Source organism: Pelobates fuscus, chromosome 8 (genome assembly GCF_036172605.1).
Source record: "Pelobates fuscus isolate aPelFus1 chromosome 8, aPelFus1.pri, whole genome shotgun sequence".
NCBI classification, from domain to species: Eukaryota; Metazoa; Chordata; class Amphibia; order Anura; family Pelobatidae; genus Pelobates; species Pelobates fuscus.
Genome location: NC_086324.1, coordinates 12,001,462 through 12,018,718, shown reverse-complemented (window position 1 = coordinate 12,018,718; position 17,257 = coordinate 12,001,462). Strand labels below are relative to the sequence as shown.

The 17,257-nt window shown below is 42.6% G+C and overlaps 1 protein-coding gene across 2 annotated transcripts in view; it reads right to left on the bottom strand.

Annotated features, from left to right (window-relative positions):
* Nucleotides 1-1,104: 1,104 nt before the first annotated feature.
* The window catches only part of SMARCAL1 (SWI/SNF related, matrix associated, actin dependent regulator of chromatin, subfamily a like 1), a 55,363-nt gene continuing 39,210 nt past the window's right edge, over nt 1,105-17,257 (bottom strand). For both annotated transcript variants that reach the window (XM_063429241.1, XM_063429242.1), the window contains exons 15-17: nt 14,823-14,923; nt 2,129-2,225; nt 1,105-1,420 (exon numbers count right to left, since the gene is read on the bottom strand). In XM_063429241.1, coding sequence (XP_063285311.1) covers nt 1,208-1,420; nt 2,129-2,225; nt 14,823-14,923 — 411 coding nt within the window. In that variant the 3' untranslated portion in view covers nt 1,105-1,207. The remainder of the gene's footprint in view (nt 1,421-2,128; nt 2,226-14,822; nt 14,924-17,257) is intronic.

Genomic DNA, 17,257 nt, shown 5'->3' with positions numbered 1-17,257 from the left:
TTCCCAAATCCCCCCTTCAGTTTCTCCATATAGTGTACCAGCACAGCACTTCCTCCACGCGGCGCCCTAGCAAATAGAGTGCATATAGGGGGGGGGGGGGGGTGTGGGGCAAAAGACAAGTAAAACACCTAATAATTTAAAAACACTGCGTGTATGTGAAAAAATATTCACTGTACCAATACTCTGTTTCTTTAAGGAGATGTACATTAAAATTGAATGTAGTATATCACAGATCACCATATGGGTAAACCACTGAAACAGCCTTTAGAGCCCTAAATGGGATTTTATTGTAATAGTATGTTTGCAACAATATTGGCAGAAAACAATCTAATGTGGGAGTAAAATAATTAGTGTATGCAATTAGGTAGAGAAGGCAGATGGCTGGCTGGCGGGAGAGGAAAGAAGGGTATAACAGGGTTTGTGCAAAGTAAGGAACAGAACTGACAGTAAAGTAAATGCATGAGGGACTTGGTGAAGGAATTCTCTTGTTCTCTAAAGTAGAATAAGCTGAAGCTATTAAAGACATTGATATATGGGTGTGATAATGTAAGTGAAATAGTCAGGATAAAGATGAGGATAGAGGATAGAGATAGAAAGAATAACAGAAAACATATAGCACGGATATTATAGAAAGAGCTGGAAGAAATGATAAAAAGGCTGAATTGGGGGGAGGAGGGACAGAATATAATTTCACTGCACATATGCCCTAAATACGTGCCTCTATTTCTCCCAATTCTCACCTCCCTCCTTGCAGCAGTTCAGGAGCCCTGTACCAGTCAATCCATTCTGGCTCCTGTACAGTAAGGGAATGACAGTCCACTATTACAGCACGATATTTGTGTTAGGGTAAGTGGGGTTTAATTACACTGCAAATACTACCATATTGTTGGCAGTGAAGATTAGTGTGGGCATCCCTGAAAAATGAATGTACACATCCACACCCAGCCTGATAGAATTCAACTGTCTTTATAACTCACACCACCAACCATTGTGACTCCGTTCTTTACCTTGTAGAGATGGTTTCTCATTTTCAGCACAAAGGTGACTTTAGGTGAACACACCACACGTATTGCTGGAGTTTACCACACATTACACACTCACATGAAGAACTATTCGAACTTTAATATGATATAAACGATACAAAATATACTTAAAATTTAAAAATAAAAATCTTACAAACACTGTACAAATAAAACCTATCTTCCTTTTAACGCCATGATTTAAATGGATCTTCGGTTCTCCTTTTTTTGGAGGGGCTTTCCACGTATTCCTCTGAGCTGTAGTCCAGCAGAGTATCTTGTTCCACTTCCTCACAGGCCTTTAGAAATAAAGCTTCATCTACATTATCTACATTATCAATATCTCTGTCCTCCATGTTAGACACCATGAATAGATCATCAAGAATCATCTGTTTCGGATCCTACAAGAAATCAATGAAGGAAAGCAGTCATTTTTTTTATTATTTAAAGGGACATTATAGTGTCTATCTTAAAGAAGCAGTTTGCGTGTGTAGATCATGCCTCTGCAGTCTCACTGCTCAATTAGCTGCCATTTAGGAGTTAAATCACTTTTGCCACATCTACCCTGGCTGTGACTGACACAGCCTGCATGAAAATAAAAGTTTCATTTTCATTTAGATGGTAACTTACTCAGAATTATCATTTTCTGCTCTGTAAATTGAACTTTTAATTACGCTGGGTCTAGCAAGTTATTAACAGAGCAGGAGATACGAAATTCTAAATCAATCAGAATTTACAATAAAGGAAGTATACACATTAGATGACTCTTTACAGGAAGTGTTTAGGAAGGCTGTGCAAGTCACCTGGGAGGTGTAAATCGGGCTGTATAAAACAAATTGATTTAACTCCTAAATGACCAACTTGAGCAGTGAGACTGCAGGGGTTTTATTGAGCTAAAGTTGTTTTGGTGACTACATTGTGAGGTAAAATGTTTACATTATTATTATGCAATATGAATATATAAGAAATTCCTATTTTTACCTTCAGTGTCTTTGGTTACATAAGCAGTGCTCCCTGATATACCATATTTATAATTGTTAACTGTATAATATTCATTTTTGCTTAGCAAATGGCTGAGCAGGCAACTAAGTGTTTGGTATTTGACTTACCTTTTTCAAAAAATCTGTAGATTCTGTGTTCTCAGAAAAACCAGACTCAGACAACCCAGCCTGTCCGAGAACATCAATCTTTCTCTGAATTATTGGCCTGAAAAATAATATGACACAAACACACAGACACAGACTTTACTAGTCAAACATAAGCACAAGGAATCAATACATCTTTCTTACTAGACAACAATGCACTAAATATTGAAGCACTCAAATTCAAATTTGTGTTTCATGTCAAAGACATCTGTATCACTAATAACATCTTCACTGGCATGCATTATCCCACATACTTATATAGTTTTATCCCTCGCAGAGTCAGACGTACCATCAATATGACGTTGGTAACGCATTTATTATGTTAAAGCTCTGTCACCTCTAAGTATTTCAGATTAAATCTTTCTTAAATACACATTCTGCTGTCTTGGAATTTTGTTGAAACCAAACATACCATGAGATAAAGTAGGTAAATCTTAGGTTGGCAAAAGGCTGAGCTCCGCTGAAACCTTTGTCCAATCCTAGCAGTAAACAGACGTGATGTATGTGGGATTTATTTATAGTCTCGCTCATTGCAAAATGTCATCTATAGAGGATCTCTCAGTCCTGCAGGACCCTCCAGAAACGTTAATGTTATACTCTCATGCATGCGCAAATAAAGCACCAGGAGCCGAAGAGCATGTACAAGAAGAAGTTGGCAGGGGTCACGAGGGACAGCATTAGATAAGTGAACTTACCTTCGACTGCACACCATGGCTACTTGTCCCAAACAAGAGATGTCACTTTATGGGGGGTCTTTGCAAAATATGCAACTACTTTGTGTCAATATACACTGGATACTGAACCCAGTAGCTCTCCAGAAACGGAGCCCTGTAACTCTCAAAAGACAACCATATATCTTTACAATAAACCCTACAGATATTTGGAGACTTAAAGGGGCACTGTAAGCACAAACACAACTTCAGCTTAATGGAGTGGTATTGATGTATAGATCATGCCCCTGCAGTCCAACAGCTCAACTTTCTACCATTTAGGAGTTAATTCACTTTGTTTATGCAGTCTAGCCACACTTCCTCTGGATGTGACCTACCATGTCTCCTCACACTTCCTATGAAGACATAAACTTCCCTTATTGCACATTCTGTTTCATTTAGAAGGTCTTATCTACTGCTCTGTTAAAGCCTGCTGCAGCCTACAGGAGCTCCCGTGTGTGATTAAAGTTCAATTTACAGAGCAGTAGATACAAACCTCTAAAGTAAACACATTATACTGTAAGATCTGATTGAAAATTAAAGCGTGTTTTCCAGAGGTTGTGTCAGTCACTGCCAGGGAAGTTGTGGCTAGGGCTGCATAAACAGAAACAAAAAATGATTTAACTCCTAAATGAGAACTGAGCAGTGAGACTGCAGGGGCATGATCTATACACCCAAACTGCTTTATTAAGCTGAATACAGCAGCAGTAGCTTAGTATCCAACAGCTCAAAATACATTGTAAAAACAAAGAGAACGTTACCTGCGCTCTGGCCTAAATCCCCATGTGCATTTAAACAAAATGGAGGCTCTTTAGTTTTATTCCAATGTCCATTTGAATATGTAAGCTCACCTGCCACATCAAGGCAAGCCTCAAAAGGTGAGTTCCTACGCTAACCATTAGATATGCTGATATCAGCCAAGAATCTCCAGTGAGACCGGAAGGGGTATTTTATAAACACTTTTACATTTAACCCTTTATAGGGCTTCTACACATACAATAAACTTTGCTGGTATCAGACAAAGTATAAACATCTCTAATGAGACATGAAGGGGTGTTTTATAAACCTGTGGTGGAATCTCGGTAAAAATAAATTTAGTAGGCCGAGATTACCACGTGGCATGTGTACGTGCATATGCTGACGTATCGATCAGTTGGTTGCACGAGGCAAGATACGATCAGTAGTGTACGGAGCATGTGCAAGAATACAGGATGTAGTATTCCCCGTCCTCCATTGTGCTGGACAAGCCATGCGGTCAAGCAGGAAGTTAATTCTTATTTGTATTGATTGGGAATGTGCGGGTGGAGCTTAATATGGGAGGAGTTATGTGCCTATATAAGGAGCCTGCACTATTGTCCGGGGCTCAGAACTTGTGGTATTTTGGTGACGCTAGTCCCTCTGAGTCCCGATCGGTGATCCAATAAAGAATCTCTTCCTTCCTGAAGAAACCTGTGTCCATCTCTCTGTGCTTCGCTTCCGTCAGTTTCTCCGGTATCATTTGGTGCATTGGCCGGGAAGCTCATCGTTCAACGGTAGCTGAGAGGCAGAGGCGTGAGACGGTCTATCTTTGCCCACGTTCTCTACGGCTGCACCCCTGAACTTCTGCGTGGACCTCCCTTCGTCTCGGCGCCACTGGTCTGTTGTCCAGGAGATCATCGGCCTCTACGTGAGAAGTGCTGGGGTATCCCCGTCGATGAGTGTGAACTCAGGTTCAGGAACGAGGAGGTAAGACAACTGCTGTTTTAGACGGCAGACCCACTAGGGGTATACCGATTGTGCGGTAGGCCCATAAGGGGTTATTTGTGTATGGAATCTGCCCCCTCTGTCGGAGGGAAGGAGCGAAGGCGCACCGCTCGATCGAACGCTCTTTAGTCAGACCGTTTGATTTTGTTAGTCAGGCGGGGCTCTGGTGTAAATAGCCCTAGCCGGACACCGGTGTCTTGTCTAGACTAGCGTTCTAGGGTGTATATTTTGTTCGCTAGGTCGGAGGGACCGGGAGACTAAGCGGCGTCTGTGTAAATTCGGTTCGCTAGCTCTCAACCTATCTTGGCTAAGTGGGAAGGCGTGTAAATTTGGAACCCACTAGATTTTTGATAGTAATCGACTAAGAGGCGTCTGTGTAAATTCGGTCCTCTAGCTCGCTATATGTGGTGCTTGGGCAGTGTGGCTAACCAAAACGTATGTAGATTGTTTTTAGGTAGTCCATTCAAGGTACTGGCCAATAGTTTAGTTGGGAATTGTAAATGTGATAAAGATTGTTTAGTAAAGTGTATATCTTGTTAGATAGCGCGAGCTCAGCCGTCTAGCGAGAGTGTTAATAGTGTGTTGCTGTATTATAGTGCACGGTACCATAACCCTGTATATTTACTGACACTGTATATAAGTACTAATCATTGTCGTCCATTGCATGTTTAACACCATAACCACTAATAATTGTATTGTGACCTTAACTTGAGCTTTGACCTATGCTAACCGTACTGTAACCGCTATTTGTAAAAGACGATGTTACTGGGGTGTGTTATAGACGGGTAATTCGTATATAGAGAATTATAGCGTGGGTGACTGTATAGTTTCGCCAAAGGGCATAATATTGATTATCTAGTGACTGGTGTAACAGCTGTGTGTGTACGGGAATTCCCTGAGTGTTTTATTGTGTTATTGTATACGTTTCACTTGGTAACCGTACCACGTGGTGCTGTTGCCAGAGGAAACGGGTGTGACTGTTGAATAGTACGCGTGCATAGTATTCGTTGTCAACGACGTTCCATTGATAAGTATGGGCGCGTCGCAGTCAACGATTCCGGATCCCTTAGGTTGTATGGTGAAGAATTTTAAAAAGGGATTCAAAACTTGTGATTTTGGGGTTAAAATGTCTCCTGTACGTTTGGTCACTTTGTGTACTAGGGAGTGGCCTACTTTGGTTGCGGCATGGCCGCCACGTGGCAGTTTGGATCCAACTCTGGTACAGCGCTTACACGTGGCTGTATCGGGTAGGCCTGAACTTTACGGCCAGTTTCCTTATATTGATTGTTGGAGACAGGCCGTAAATGACTCGCCAAAATGGCTTCAGACATGCCACGAGGAGCAATGTCGCCTCATGGTAGCTAGGACTTGTTTGTCCACTAGGACTGGTGTTAGGCCCATTTTGGACACGCCCCCTGAGTCCGAGATCCCTTTGCCGCCCCCTTACTTTCCGTTAAGAGGAAGTGACGCAAATGCAGGAAGTCCTGCAACCCTTCCCTCATTACCCTCATCCACTTCCGCTTCCTCCTCCAGTACAGAATCCACCCCCTCTCGTACTAAATCTCCCCTTCCGGAATCAGAGCCAACCCCCATTAGATCCGAATATCCTGATTTGGCGCCACTTCAGACTTCCGGTCAAGCTTCTTCTAGCTCGACTCGAAGTGTTTTATTTACAACCTTTTCCCAAAACCAAGCTCCCACATCCCCATACCCTATTTCTCCCCGACTGGAACCTATGACTGACGCCCCTCCACGTAGCCCCATACAAACCCGACAACTGACCGGTACCCAACAATTAAAACACTATCAGATGCCTCTTCGTCTGAATCCTGGGTCAGCCTATATCGATGCCGCAGGCCAAATGGCACATGCTGACCCAGTCTTTGTATATGTCCCGTTCACGACAACCGATCTCTTAAATTGGAAGACCCACAATTCCTCGTATACTGAGAAACCACAAGCTATGACTGATCTGTTCACCTCAATAGTACAGACACATAACCCGACATGGGCTGATTGCCAGCAGTTATTAATGACTTTATTCAACAATGAGGAAAGGACAAGAATTAATCAAGCGGCCATTAAAGCACTAGAGGATAAAGCCCGTACTTTAAACCAAGCCAATCCATCAGCATGGGCCGCAACACATTATCCCAACACCGATCCCGATTGGAATGTAAATGGTGCTGATATGGTTCAACTCAGAGCCTATAGAGACGCTATAATTGCTGGCATGAAAGCCGGAGGAAAGAAAGCCATTAATATGTCGAAGACAGTTGAGGTGATTCAGAAAAGTGATGAAGCGCCCAGTGTCTTTTATGACCGATTATTGGAGGCATACCGCTTGTATACCCCCTTTAATCCGGAAGACGCAGATAATTCCCGAATGGTGAACTCCGCCTTTGTCAGCCAAGCTTACGGAGATATTAAGCGCAAGCTACAGAAGTTAGAAGGGTTTGCAGGTATGTCCATCACCCAACTAATGGAGGTAGCGAATAAGGTATATATGAATAGGGAAACAGAAAGTAAGAAAGAGGAAGAAAGAGGAAGAGCGCAAGATGCGTAGAAAGGCAGATATGCTAGCGGTAGCGATCGCAGGCGTAGATAGACGGGGCCCAGATAGAGGCGATAGTAAGTGGAATGAGGAACCTCTAAGTAGAAATCAGTGCGCATACTGTAGGGAAGAAGGGCATTGGAGAAATGAGTGTCCTCGAAGAGAACAGTGTGAGAGAGACAGACCTAGGACAGGTTATGGAAACTTTAGAGGCAGAGCGAGAGGTAGAGGAGGCCCCGGAGGGAGTAATGGTAATAGAGGGAGCAATGGGAACAGAGGAAGTGTTAGGGAAGATAGGTATTTCCCAGCAGCGCAAAGGTCCCGCGATAGAGAAGGCAGGGACTTTGTAGGATTGGCTGACACGGTCATGGAGGACTATTGATACCGACCGGGCTCCATCCCCCTTGGTCGAGCGGAGCCTATGGTCGATGTATCAATAGGGGGAAAAAGGAGTGCGTTCATGATCGACACTGGTGCTGAACATTCAGTGGTGACTAATCTAGTTGCTCCTCCATCTGGAAGGACTATTACTGTAATAGGAGCAACTGGAAGAAGTGCTGAAAAACCGGTTCTTAAAAGTCGACTCTGTACATTGGGAGGCCACGTAGTAAAACATCAATTCCTTTATATGCCTGAATGTCCAGTCCAATTGCTGGGACGTGATATGCTATCAAAATTACAAGCGCAGATTACGTTCCTACCAAATGGAACAACATCCTTAAAGTTTAATGGACCTTCAGGTATTATGACATTATCCGTACCAAAGGAAGAAGAGTGGCGACTTTATACAGCGTTGACTAGCCAAAACCCTAGGAGTGATGAGTCATTATTCAACATACCAGGAGTTTGGGCAGAGAACAACCCACCAGGACTGGCCCGCAATATTCCACCTATTAAAATTGAACTAAAACTTGGGGTTTACCCAGTGAGCCTAAGACAATATCACATCCCGCAGAAGGCTAAGAAGAACATCCAATCTTATCTGGATAAGTTCATACGGTATGGTATCCTAAAATTCTGTACTTCCCCCTGGAACACCCCATTGCTGCCTGTTCAAAAGCCTGGTACAGATGAGTATCGACCTGTGCAGGACTTGAGAGCAATCAATGATGCGGTTGTTAGTATACATCCAGTTGTACCCAATCCATATAACCTGCTTGCTTTAATTCCGGGCGGGGCTACTTACTTTACAGTCTTAGACCTCAAAGATGCCTTCTTTTGCCTCCGAATTGCCGCAGAAAGTCAATGTATTTTCGCTTTCCAATGGGAGAACGCTGTAACGGGCTCAAAACGCCAAATGACCTGGACAAGACTGCCCCAAGGGTTTAAAAATTCACCTACCCTATTTGGTTCAGCTCTAAGTCAAGATCTACTGGATTTCGAGTCCATCCCAGGAGAGTGTGTATTGTTACAGTATGTAGATGACTTGTTGATAGCAGCAGTTACAAAAGAAATCTGTCAGCAAGCAACGCACGATCTACTACACATTCTCTGGAAGGCAGGATACAAGGTGTCTAGAAAGAAGGCTCAGTTGTGTTTGCCAACTGTCAAATATCTGGGATTCCATATCTCTGAAGGTCAAAGAATTATGGGGCCAGAGAGAAAAGAAGCTGTGTGCCAAATACCGATACCCAAGAATAGAAGACAAGTGCGAGAATTCTTGGGGGCAGCAGGCTTCTGTAGGATATGGATTCCCAGCTACGCGATACTGGCAAAACCTCTGTACGCAGCTATCAAAGGTACAGAGCACGACCCCTTCTTATGGACCCAAGAACAGCAAACGGCATTTGAAGATGTGAAGAAGGCTTTGATGAGTGCCCCGGCATTAGGTCTACCTGATCACACACGACCATTCTACCTGTATGTACATGAGCAAAGAAGAATGGCTGTGGGAGTATTGACACAGTACTTGGGATCATGGCAAAGACCTGTTGCCTACATGTCTAAGCAATTGGATGCAGTGGCCAGCGGACTTCCACCTTGTCTAAGAGCCGTAGCTGCAGCCGCCCTGCTAGTAGCTGAAGCCGATAAACTCACTCTGGGTCAAGAACTTTATGTACGAGTCCCACATGCAGTACAGACGTTGTTGGATTACAAAGGAAATCATTGGTTTAGTAACAGCCGTATGACCAAGTATCAAGCAATGTTGTGTGAAAACCCAAGAGTGCATTTAGAGACTGTAAACACCTTAAATCCAGCTACCCTTTTGCCACAACCTACTGAAAGTCAACATGATTGTTTGGAAGTAATGGATGAAGTATTCTCAAGTAGACCAGATCTTCGTGATTTTCCCATCCAGAACCCCGATGTTCAATATTATACCGACGGCAGTAGTTATGTGAAAGAAGGGATCCGCTATGCAGGATATGCAGTGACAACAATAGACAAGGTGATAGAAGCTCGGCCACTGGCGAAAGGAACATCAGCACAAAAGGCAGAATTGATAGCACTGACACGAGCGTTACAATTGGCTGAAGGTTTAAGAGTGAACATCTACACGGACTCCAAATATGCGTTTTTAACCACTCATGCCCACGGAGCTTTGTATAAAGAAAGAGGACTACTGAATTCAGAAGGCAAAGGAATCAAGTACGCAGCTGAAATCCTACAACTATTGGAAGCAGTGTGGGAGCCGAAAGAAGTCGGTATCATACATTGTCGAGCGCATCTGAGAGGAGATGGTGATGTAACCAAGGGAAATCGGATGGCAGATAGTGCAGCTAAGCGTGCTGCTGAATCAGGAAGACAGGAATATGTGGGGCATATAGCTGCTCTTATACCAACTCCACTGTCCCAATGGACTCCAGTTTATACAGCTCAAGAAGAGGAGTGGTTAAAGACTGAACCAGGAAAGTATTTGGAGAACAAGTGGTATCAGCTAGAAGATGGAAGAATAGTCATACCAGCATCACTAGCGGTAGAAATTGTCCAAAATTATCACAACGGGACACATTCTGGGAGAGACAGCACAGAAGAATCTCTCAGAAAACATTTCTACATACCAAGATTGTCCAACTTGACTCAGGCCATTGTACGAAGATGTGTAACGTGTGCTAAAAATAATGCAAGACAAGGACCAGTAAAGCCACCAGGAGTCCAGTTTATGGGGGGACTCCCCATGTCCGATTTACAAATTGACTTTACAGTGATGCCTAAATCAGGTGGACATCGTTACCTGCTGGTAATTGTGTGCACCTATTCAGGCTGGGTAGAAGCATGTCCTACTCGTACAGAGAAAGCAGGAGAAGTTGTGAGATTCCTGCTACGAGAAATAATACCCCGATATGGACTACCCTGTTCTATAGGATCGGACAATGGTCCAGCTTTTGTTCATCAGTGCCTACAACAACTGACTCATATGCTCGGTATAAAGTGGAGGCTTCATACAGCATATAGACCCCAGAGTTCTGGTAAGGTAGAGAGAATGAATAGAACTATTAAGAATCAGTTGGCTAAAATGTGTCAGGAAACCCAACTTAAGTGGAACGTTCTCTTACCCATAGCTTTATTGCGAATCCGCAGTACCCCTACCAGAAGGATGGGCCTCTCCTTTTGAAATCATGTATGGGCGACCACCTCCCGTACTCGGTAACTTAAGGGGGGACTTGAGTCAGTTGGGAGAAGGAATTACCCGGCAGCAGGTTGTAGAGTTGGGTAAGACTATGGAGGAGGTACAGAAATGGGTACAAGATAGATTACCTGTGAATATTTATCCCCCAGTTCATAGTTATCATCCAGGAGATCAAGTGTGGATTAAAGAGTGGAATAATGTACCGTTAGGGCCCAAGTGGAGAGGTCCTTATGTTGTTCTTTTGTCTACCCCTACAGCAATAAAAGTAGCCGAAGTGACTCCGTGGATACATCACTCCAGGGTTAAACCAGCAGCAGTCGATTCTTGGCAAGTTACAGCAGATCCAGAGAATCCCTGCAAGATCCGGTTAAAACGCACGACTCAGTCGGAGTAACGAGGAATTATTGTGGATTACAAATTTTATTATTTTTGGGATTTGGTGCGTGAGTGAGAAGGCCATAATAAAGCCTGTCCGCCCACCGACGTATAGTTTATAAGCCAGGGAAAGTCTCGAAGGGACTCCTGTGAAGACGAGCAGAACTCCATTCCCTGCAGCCCTTACATCCTGGAAGCTGAGGTGCCTTCGCACGGACGAAGACTGAGGATGACGGCGAAAGATGTGTTGATGATAGTGTTTATTTATGTGTATTTTTATATTCAGGAAGGTAGAGGTACCGACACTCCTAGCTGTGAGGTATGCATTAAGACTACAAGAACAGGTAACCATATTTCCCAAACCCTAATTTGGCATTCACAATACGAGTGTAAAGGAGATGTATCGAGATGTAGATACCTAAATATAGACTATAGTGTGTGCCACTTAGGAGTAGGAGAACCTAAGTGCTTCAGTCCAGAGTATCAACCCCGTACAATTTGGTTGACTCTCAGGAATGGAGATCCTCAGGGGACCCTAATTAATAAGACAGTATTAGAATCCGTACATTCTTCGGGTGTTCTGCTATTTGATGCGTGTAAAGCGATATCAAGTGGTAAGAAGCCGTGGAATGTATGTGGGGATCTTAGATGGGAGAGGACGTATGGGTCTAATGATAAATATATTTGTCCCAGTAGTAAAAATAAATATGTGAGTCCTAGATGCCCAAATAAAGACTATAACTTTTGCCCATATTGGTCTTGTGTGGGGTGGGCGACTTGGGGACAGACAGTAGACAAAGACATGATAGTGACTAAGTTGCCTACCAGCCCATATTGTAAGTCTATGGAATGCAATCCCATCCATATACTTATAAATAACCCCGATAAGTTCTTAGACAAGTATGGCAATTTATTTGGGTTTCAAATATACGGGACGGGTTTAGATCCTGGGACAGTATTGTTTATAGGGATAGAGACTGATACGGTATCCTCCCAAACTCATCAAGTATACCATTCCTTTTATGAAGAGATGAGTATAGATAATAAGATCCCCCATAATGCTAAAAACCTGTTCATTGACTTAGCTGAAAGTATTGCCGGTAGTCTTAATGTTACCAACTGCTATGTGTGTGGAGGTACTAACATGGGAGACCAATGGCCTTGGGAAGCAAAGGAGGTAATGTCCGGTTCTGAGGCAGTTGACCAATTAATATCTACACAAGCCGACTATCATATGAGTGTTAGAGGTAAATCTGAGTGGAGATTAAAGACCTCCATCATAGGTTATGTTTGCATAGCAAGGAAAGGAATAATGTATAATACTTCTGTAGGAGAATTAACTTGTCTAGGGCAAAAAGCTTATGATGATGATACAAAGAATACAACTTGGTGGTCGGCTTCAAATGTCTCAGAACCATCTAACCCGTTTGCTAGATACGCTAATTTAAAGGATGTGTGGTTTGATTTATCCATCACATCTACCTGGAGAGCCCCAGCAAATTTGTACTGGATCTGTGGTAAGAAAGCCTATTCGGAGTTGCCGCAGGACTGGGAAGGGGCATGTGTGTTGGGTATGCTCAAACCATCCTTCTTCTTGTTACCGATTGAAACAGGTGAGACTTTAGGTGTTAAAGTGTATGATGTGAATCATAGGAAGAAAAGGGGACCCATAGAGATAGGCGCCTGGGAAGATGATGAATGGCCTCCCCAGCGTATCATAGATTATTATGGGCCAGCCACGTGGGCATAAGATGGTACCTTTGGTTATAGAACCCCTATTTATATGCTCAACCGTATTATAAGATTACAGGCGGTGGTTGAGATTATTACTAACGAGACATCACAAGCGCTCAATCTTCTAGCGAAGCATAATACCAGGATGAGGACAGCAGTCTACCAAAATAGATTAGCCTTGGATTACCTTTTGGCAGTAGAGGGAGGTGTATGTGGGAAGTTTAACCTGAGCAATTGCTGTCTTCAAATAGATGACGAAGGGCAAGCAATAGCTGAGCTTACTAGCCATATGGTTAAACTAGCGCATGTGCCTACTCAGGTATGGAAAGGGTATAATCCAAGTAGTTGGTTTGGTAGCTGGTATGAGTGGTTTGGAGGGCTTAAGGCAGTGGTAGGTGGAGTCCTACTGATTTTAATGTTGTGTCTACTCCTGCCGTGTCTTATACCCTTAGTAGTTAGGTCTGTGCAAAGCCTGATAGAAAATATAGCAGAGAGGAAGGCTGCTGCACAGATAATGGCAATTTATAAATATAAGGCTCTAGATCAGGGAGAACCAATGCAGGAAGATGAGTGTTGAAGATTCACATCATAAGATAAGTCTGGTCTGGTTCAAGGTAACTTGCGGTGTATGCAAACTAAGGTTAAGTGATGCCTCAAGTAATTGTGAAATATCAAGAGGCATCAAAGGGGGGAATGTGGTGGAATCTCGGTAAAAATAAATTTAGTAGGCCGAGATTACCACGTGGCATGTGTACGTGCATATGCTGACGTATCGATCAGTTGGTTGCACGAGGCAAGATACGATCAGTAGTGTACGGAGCATGTGCAAGAATACAGGATGTAGTATTCCCCCTCCTCCATTGTGCTGGACAAGCCATGCGGTCAAGCAGGAAGTTAATTCTTATTTGTATTGATTGGTCAAGAGAATGTGCGGGTGGAGCTTAATATGGGAGGAGTTATGTGCCTATATAAGGAGCCTGCACTATTGTCCGGGGCTCAGAACTTGTGGTATTTTGGTGACGCTAGTCCCTCTGAGTCCCGATCGGTGATCCAATAAAGAATCTCTTCCTTCCTGAAGAAACCTGTGTCCATCTCTCTGTGCTTCGCTTCCGTCAGTTTCTCCGGTATCAAACCCTTTCACATTTAACCCTTTATAGGGCTTCTACACATACAATAAACCTTGCTGGTATCAGACAAAGTTTAAACATCTCTAATGAGACAGAAAGGGGTGTTTTATAAACCCCTACATACTTATTACGTATGTGTTATAGCCCTATTCAGGGTTAATAAGTATGTAATGGTTTATAAAACACCCCTTTCTGCCTCACTGGAGATTCTTGGCTGATATCAGCATATCTAATGGCTAGAGTAGGACTCACCTATTGAGGCTTTCCTTGACGTGGCAGGTGAACTTATATATTCAAATGGCCATTGTAATAAAACTAAAGAGCCTCCATTTTGTCTAAATGCACATGGGGATTTAGGCCAGAGCGCAGGTAACGTTCTCTGTTTTTATTAAGCTGAAGTTGTTTTGGTGCTAAAAGTATCCCTTTAATTTTAAACTTCGGATGGTCTGACCTCAATGGGACATGGCAGAGCTAATCATCATCAGATTGCTTCTAAAATACACAAAGTCAAAAGTGAGCAGTGCACGTATTGGTGTTAAGTAGGTAAAGGCTCAGGTAATAATCTGGGGAGATTATCACTTTTATGAGGGAAAGGGGAAGCAGAGAAAAAGTGACGTATTAAATCATATACAAAATGATTCCGGTTACAGTCTACATGCTGAGAGCAGCATAATTTAACAACTTTATTGTACCATGGAAAAGAGCACTATTGAGAGCACTTCCAGATTATATCTCAACAAATCCAGATCTATGAAATGGCCCATTGTAAAAATGTCCTGTGCACAACACTAGTGATCCACGAGCTACACTAACAGTCTCATCATCCCCACAGTCAGCTGCCTACCATAAATAGTCGTCAGCTGTGCCTTTCGCAACAAGATAGTGAACGTTCACTGAACTTGTCTGTCCGATTCTATGAGCCCGATCTTCTGCTTGGATCAGAACCTAGAACAGAACAAATACAAATATTAGCGTGTAACAATAATATAACAAATGCATACGGACTCTGAATCTTTAACCATTTTATCTTCCATTTCATATTCCTGCGAGCAGAAAGCAGGACATGCATTAAGGCACCAGCAATTACATTTAATTACCTTCCTACAATATTAAAATCCATTCTGTCAATTAATATATCTTGAAAAGAGTTTGTTTTATCGTATTCTTTATCTTAGAGAATAGCAGTTGCCAGAGAAAGCAACATGCTCACCTAGTCTCATAGCAGAATGAGAAGTACCCCATGTATTGCATGGCACGTGAGCGATTATCACAAATGCGCAATAGAGCACAATGCAACCGTACTGACAGAAGCATGACTGACATTCACGCAATAAGAAACTTGTACAATATCTGTTGGAAAATGTCCAGATATGCATGTGTAGTTCACAGGCAAGAAAGCTTGTATTCTGCAGCAACTGTAGCTTGTCATGGCATTTGGAGTAAACCCTCAACTGTGAATCTCACCTTTAATTCACTTTCCTTCCATTGTCAGGTCAGAGAGTAACCGTGTAAGTGTTCAGTTATACACAAAGACATCCCTTAAATGACCTGTAGTATATTTAGAAAATGTCCTGAATTGCTGTGTTAAACAAGCAGTAGGAAAGGTTTGATGATAGTTCTTACAATTACTCATAGATAAACACTATGTTCTGTGAAAGGTCAGCGAACAGAGGAAGAAATTAATTGCTTGTCCTCGCCCTCCTTTCGATTTCTACATTCAAGAGTTTCAATAAGTACAGAGGGGGCGCTACTTGTGCACTTCACTTTGCCTTAATCTGTTCCGGTCAGATCCAAACAAGGCACCTGATTGGACAATCAGATCAGAACATGCAGTGTTCTGTAAAACCATAATCCCTTAACAGAATTCCTGGACATTCAAGTGTTGTGAAACAGATAATTAGTCTATTTGAGCAAATCTGACTTCCAAAATTGTGAAGCAAACAACTATTGAATACGGAGAGGCGATTTATAGACATAAAACTTGGGCCATTTTGCTGCAAAGTACTAAATACGGAGCAAAAAGGAAAGAGGTTTTTAAATTGTAAGGAATAACTTTAAAACAGTTTAAAACAAGCAAACAAAAAAAACAAACCTTTTTTGTTTGAATAATTTAGTAAATATACCCCAAAGAAAGCATGCCTGTATTGTTTTCTGCATGTTTACTTTGGGGCTACATGATAAACCAGCTTGCGAGACGTCCTCTCTTTCAGTGTGTGCAGGGGAATACACCAATCAGAGTTTCTCACTGAGCAGCCTCCGCGCACACAATCAGCTTTTCAATGCGCTGTAGTAAAGTTAATTTAAAAGGGGGGAAGCAGTGTGCTCTGCCCTGCGTGGCGGCACTTCGGTTAGCTTCACAGAGGGGAAGAAAACCTCCCTGGTCTGTATGAGTATCAGGAAGTAAGCTGAAGTGATTTAAGGGTCAGGAGTGTTCCGTTAAAGTGCACATCTCCTACCAGAAACTGGATCCTATGGGGATTTTAGATCTATGCTCTTATCTTTTGGTTTGGTAGAGCTACAAACCATGTTGACTGCCTTTGGAATCCGAGTTACTGCATATACACATCTGGTTTAGTTTAAGATTTGGGTTGTTTTGTATGCTTGTTACCATGATGTGTGTGAACACACATTAAATTTGAAGTCTTAATTCAAGGGTTTAAAGAGTTACCCATTATAAGAACTTACTATTGCTTGTTTGCAGTTTATCAATAGCCTGATGTTGCTGGCCTTGGAGACAGCCCAGATTCTGCTGAGCTATACTGCCCCAGATCTCTTATTCCACAAAGCTAGTGAAGCACAGTACGTATAAATAATTTATATTCACTGCATCCCAGCCCACTGCAGTCAGCTATCTGCTTTATAACTCTTAGAGATTAGTATAAGAGCATGAGTTAAAGAGCAGCACTGTTAGGTTCTAAGTATCACAGAACTGCAATTTTGGGACAGGCACATTCTAAGGGTAACCTAGAGCTATCAATTGTGATTCCCCCCCTCCCCCACACCCATCGTAATTTTCATGAAATTAAAGGCTATACTGGCACTGCCTGGCTTTCAATGCAAATTCTAAAATGTTCCATGATCCTCTGGAGTCAAAGCATATGCAAAGTATTTTGGGTAACTGATGACATTTACACCTCGTAGTGCAGTGAAGGCTTGTTTGTTTAATACTTGCCTCTGTACACCTAATCCCAGTAAACAGCACTTATTGGGGTGAGAAAAAAATAAAATCATATTTTCTCTTTAAACATATGCATTCTTTTTACTTCCCATTGCAGAAGT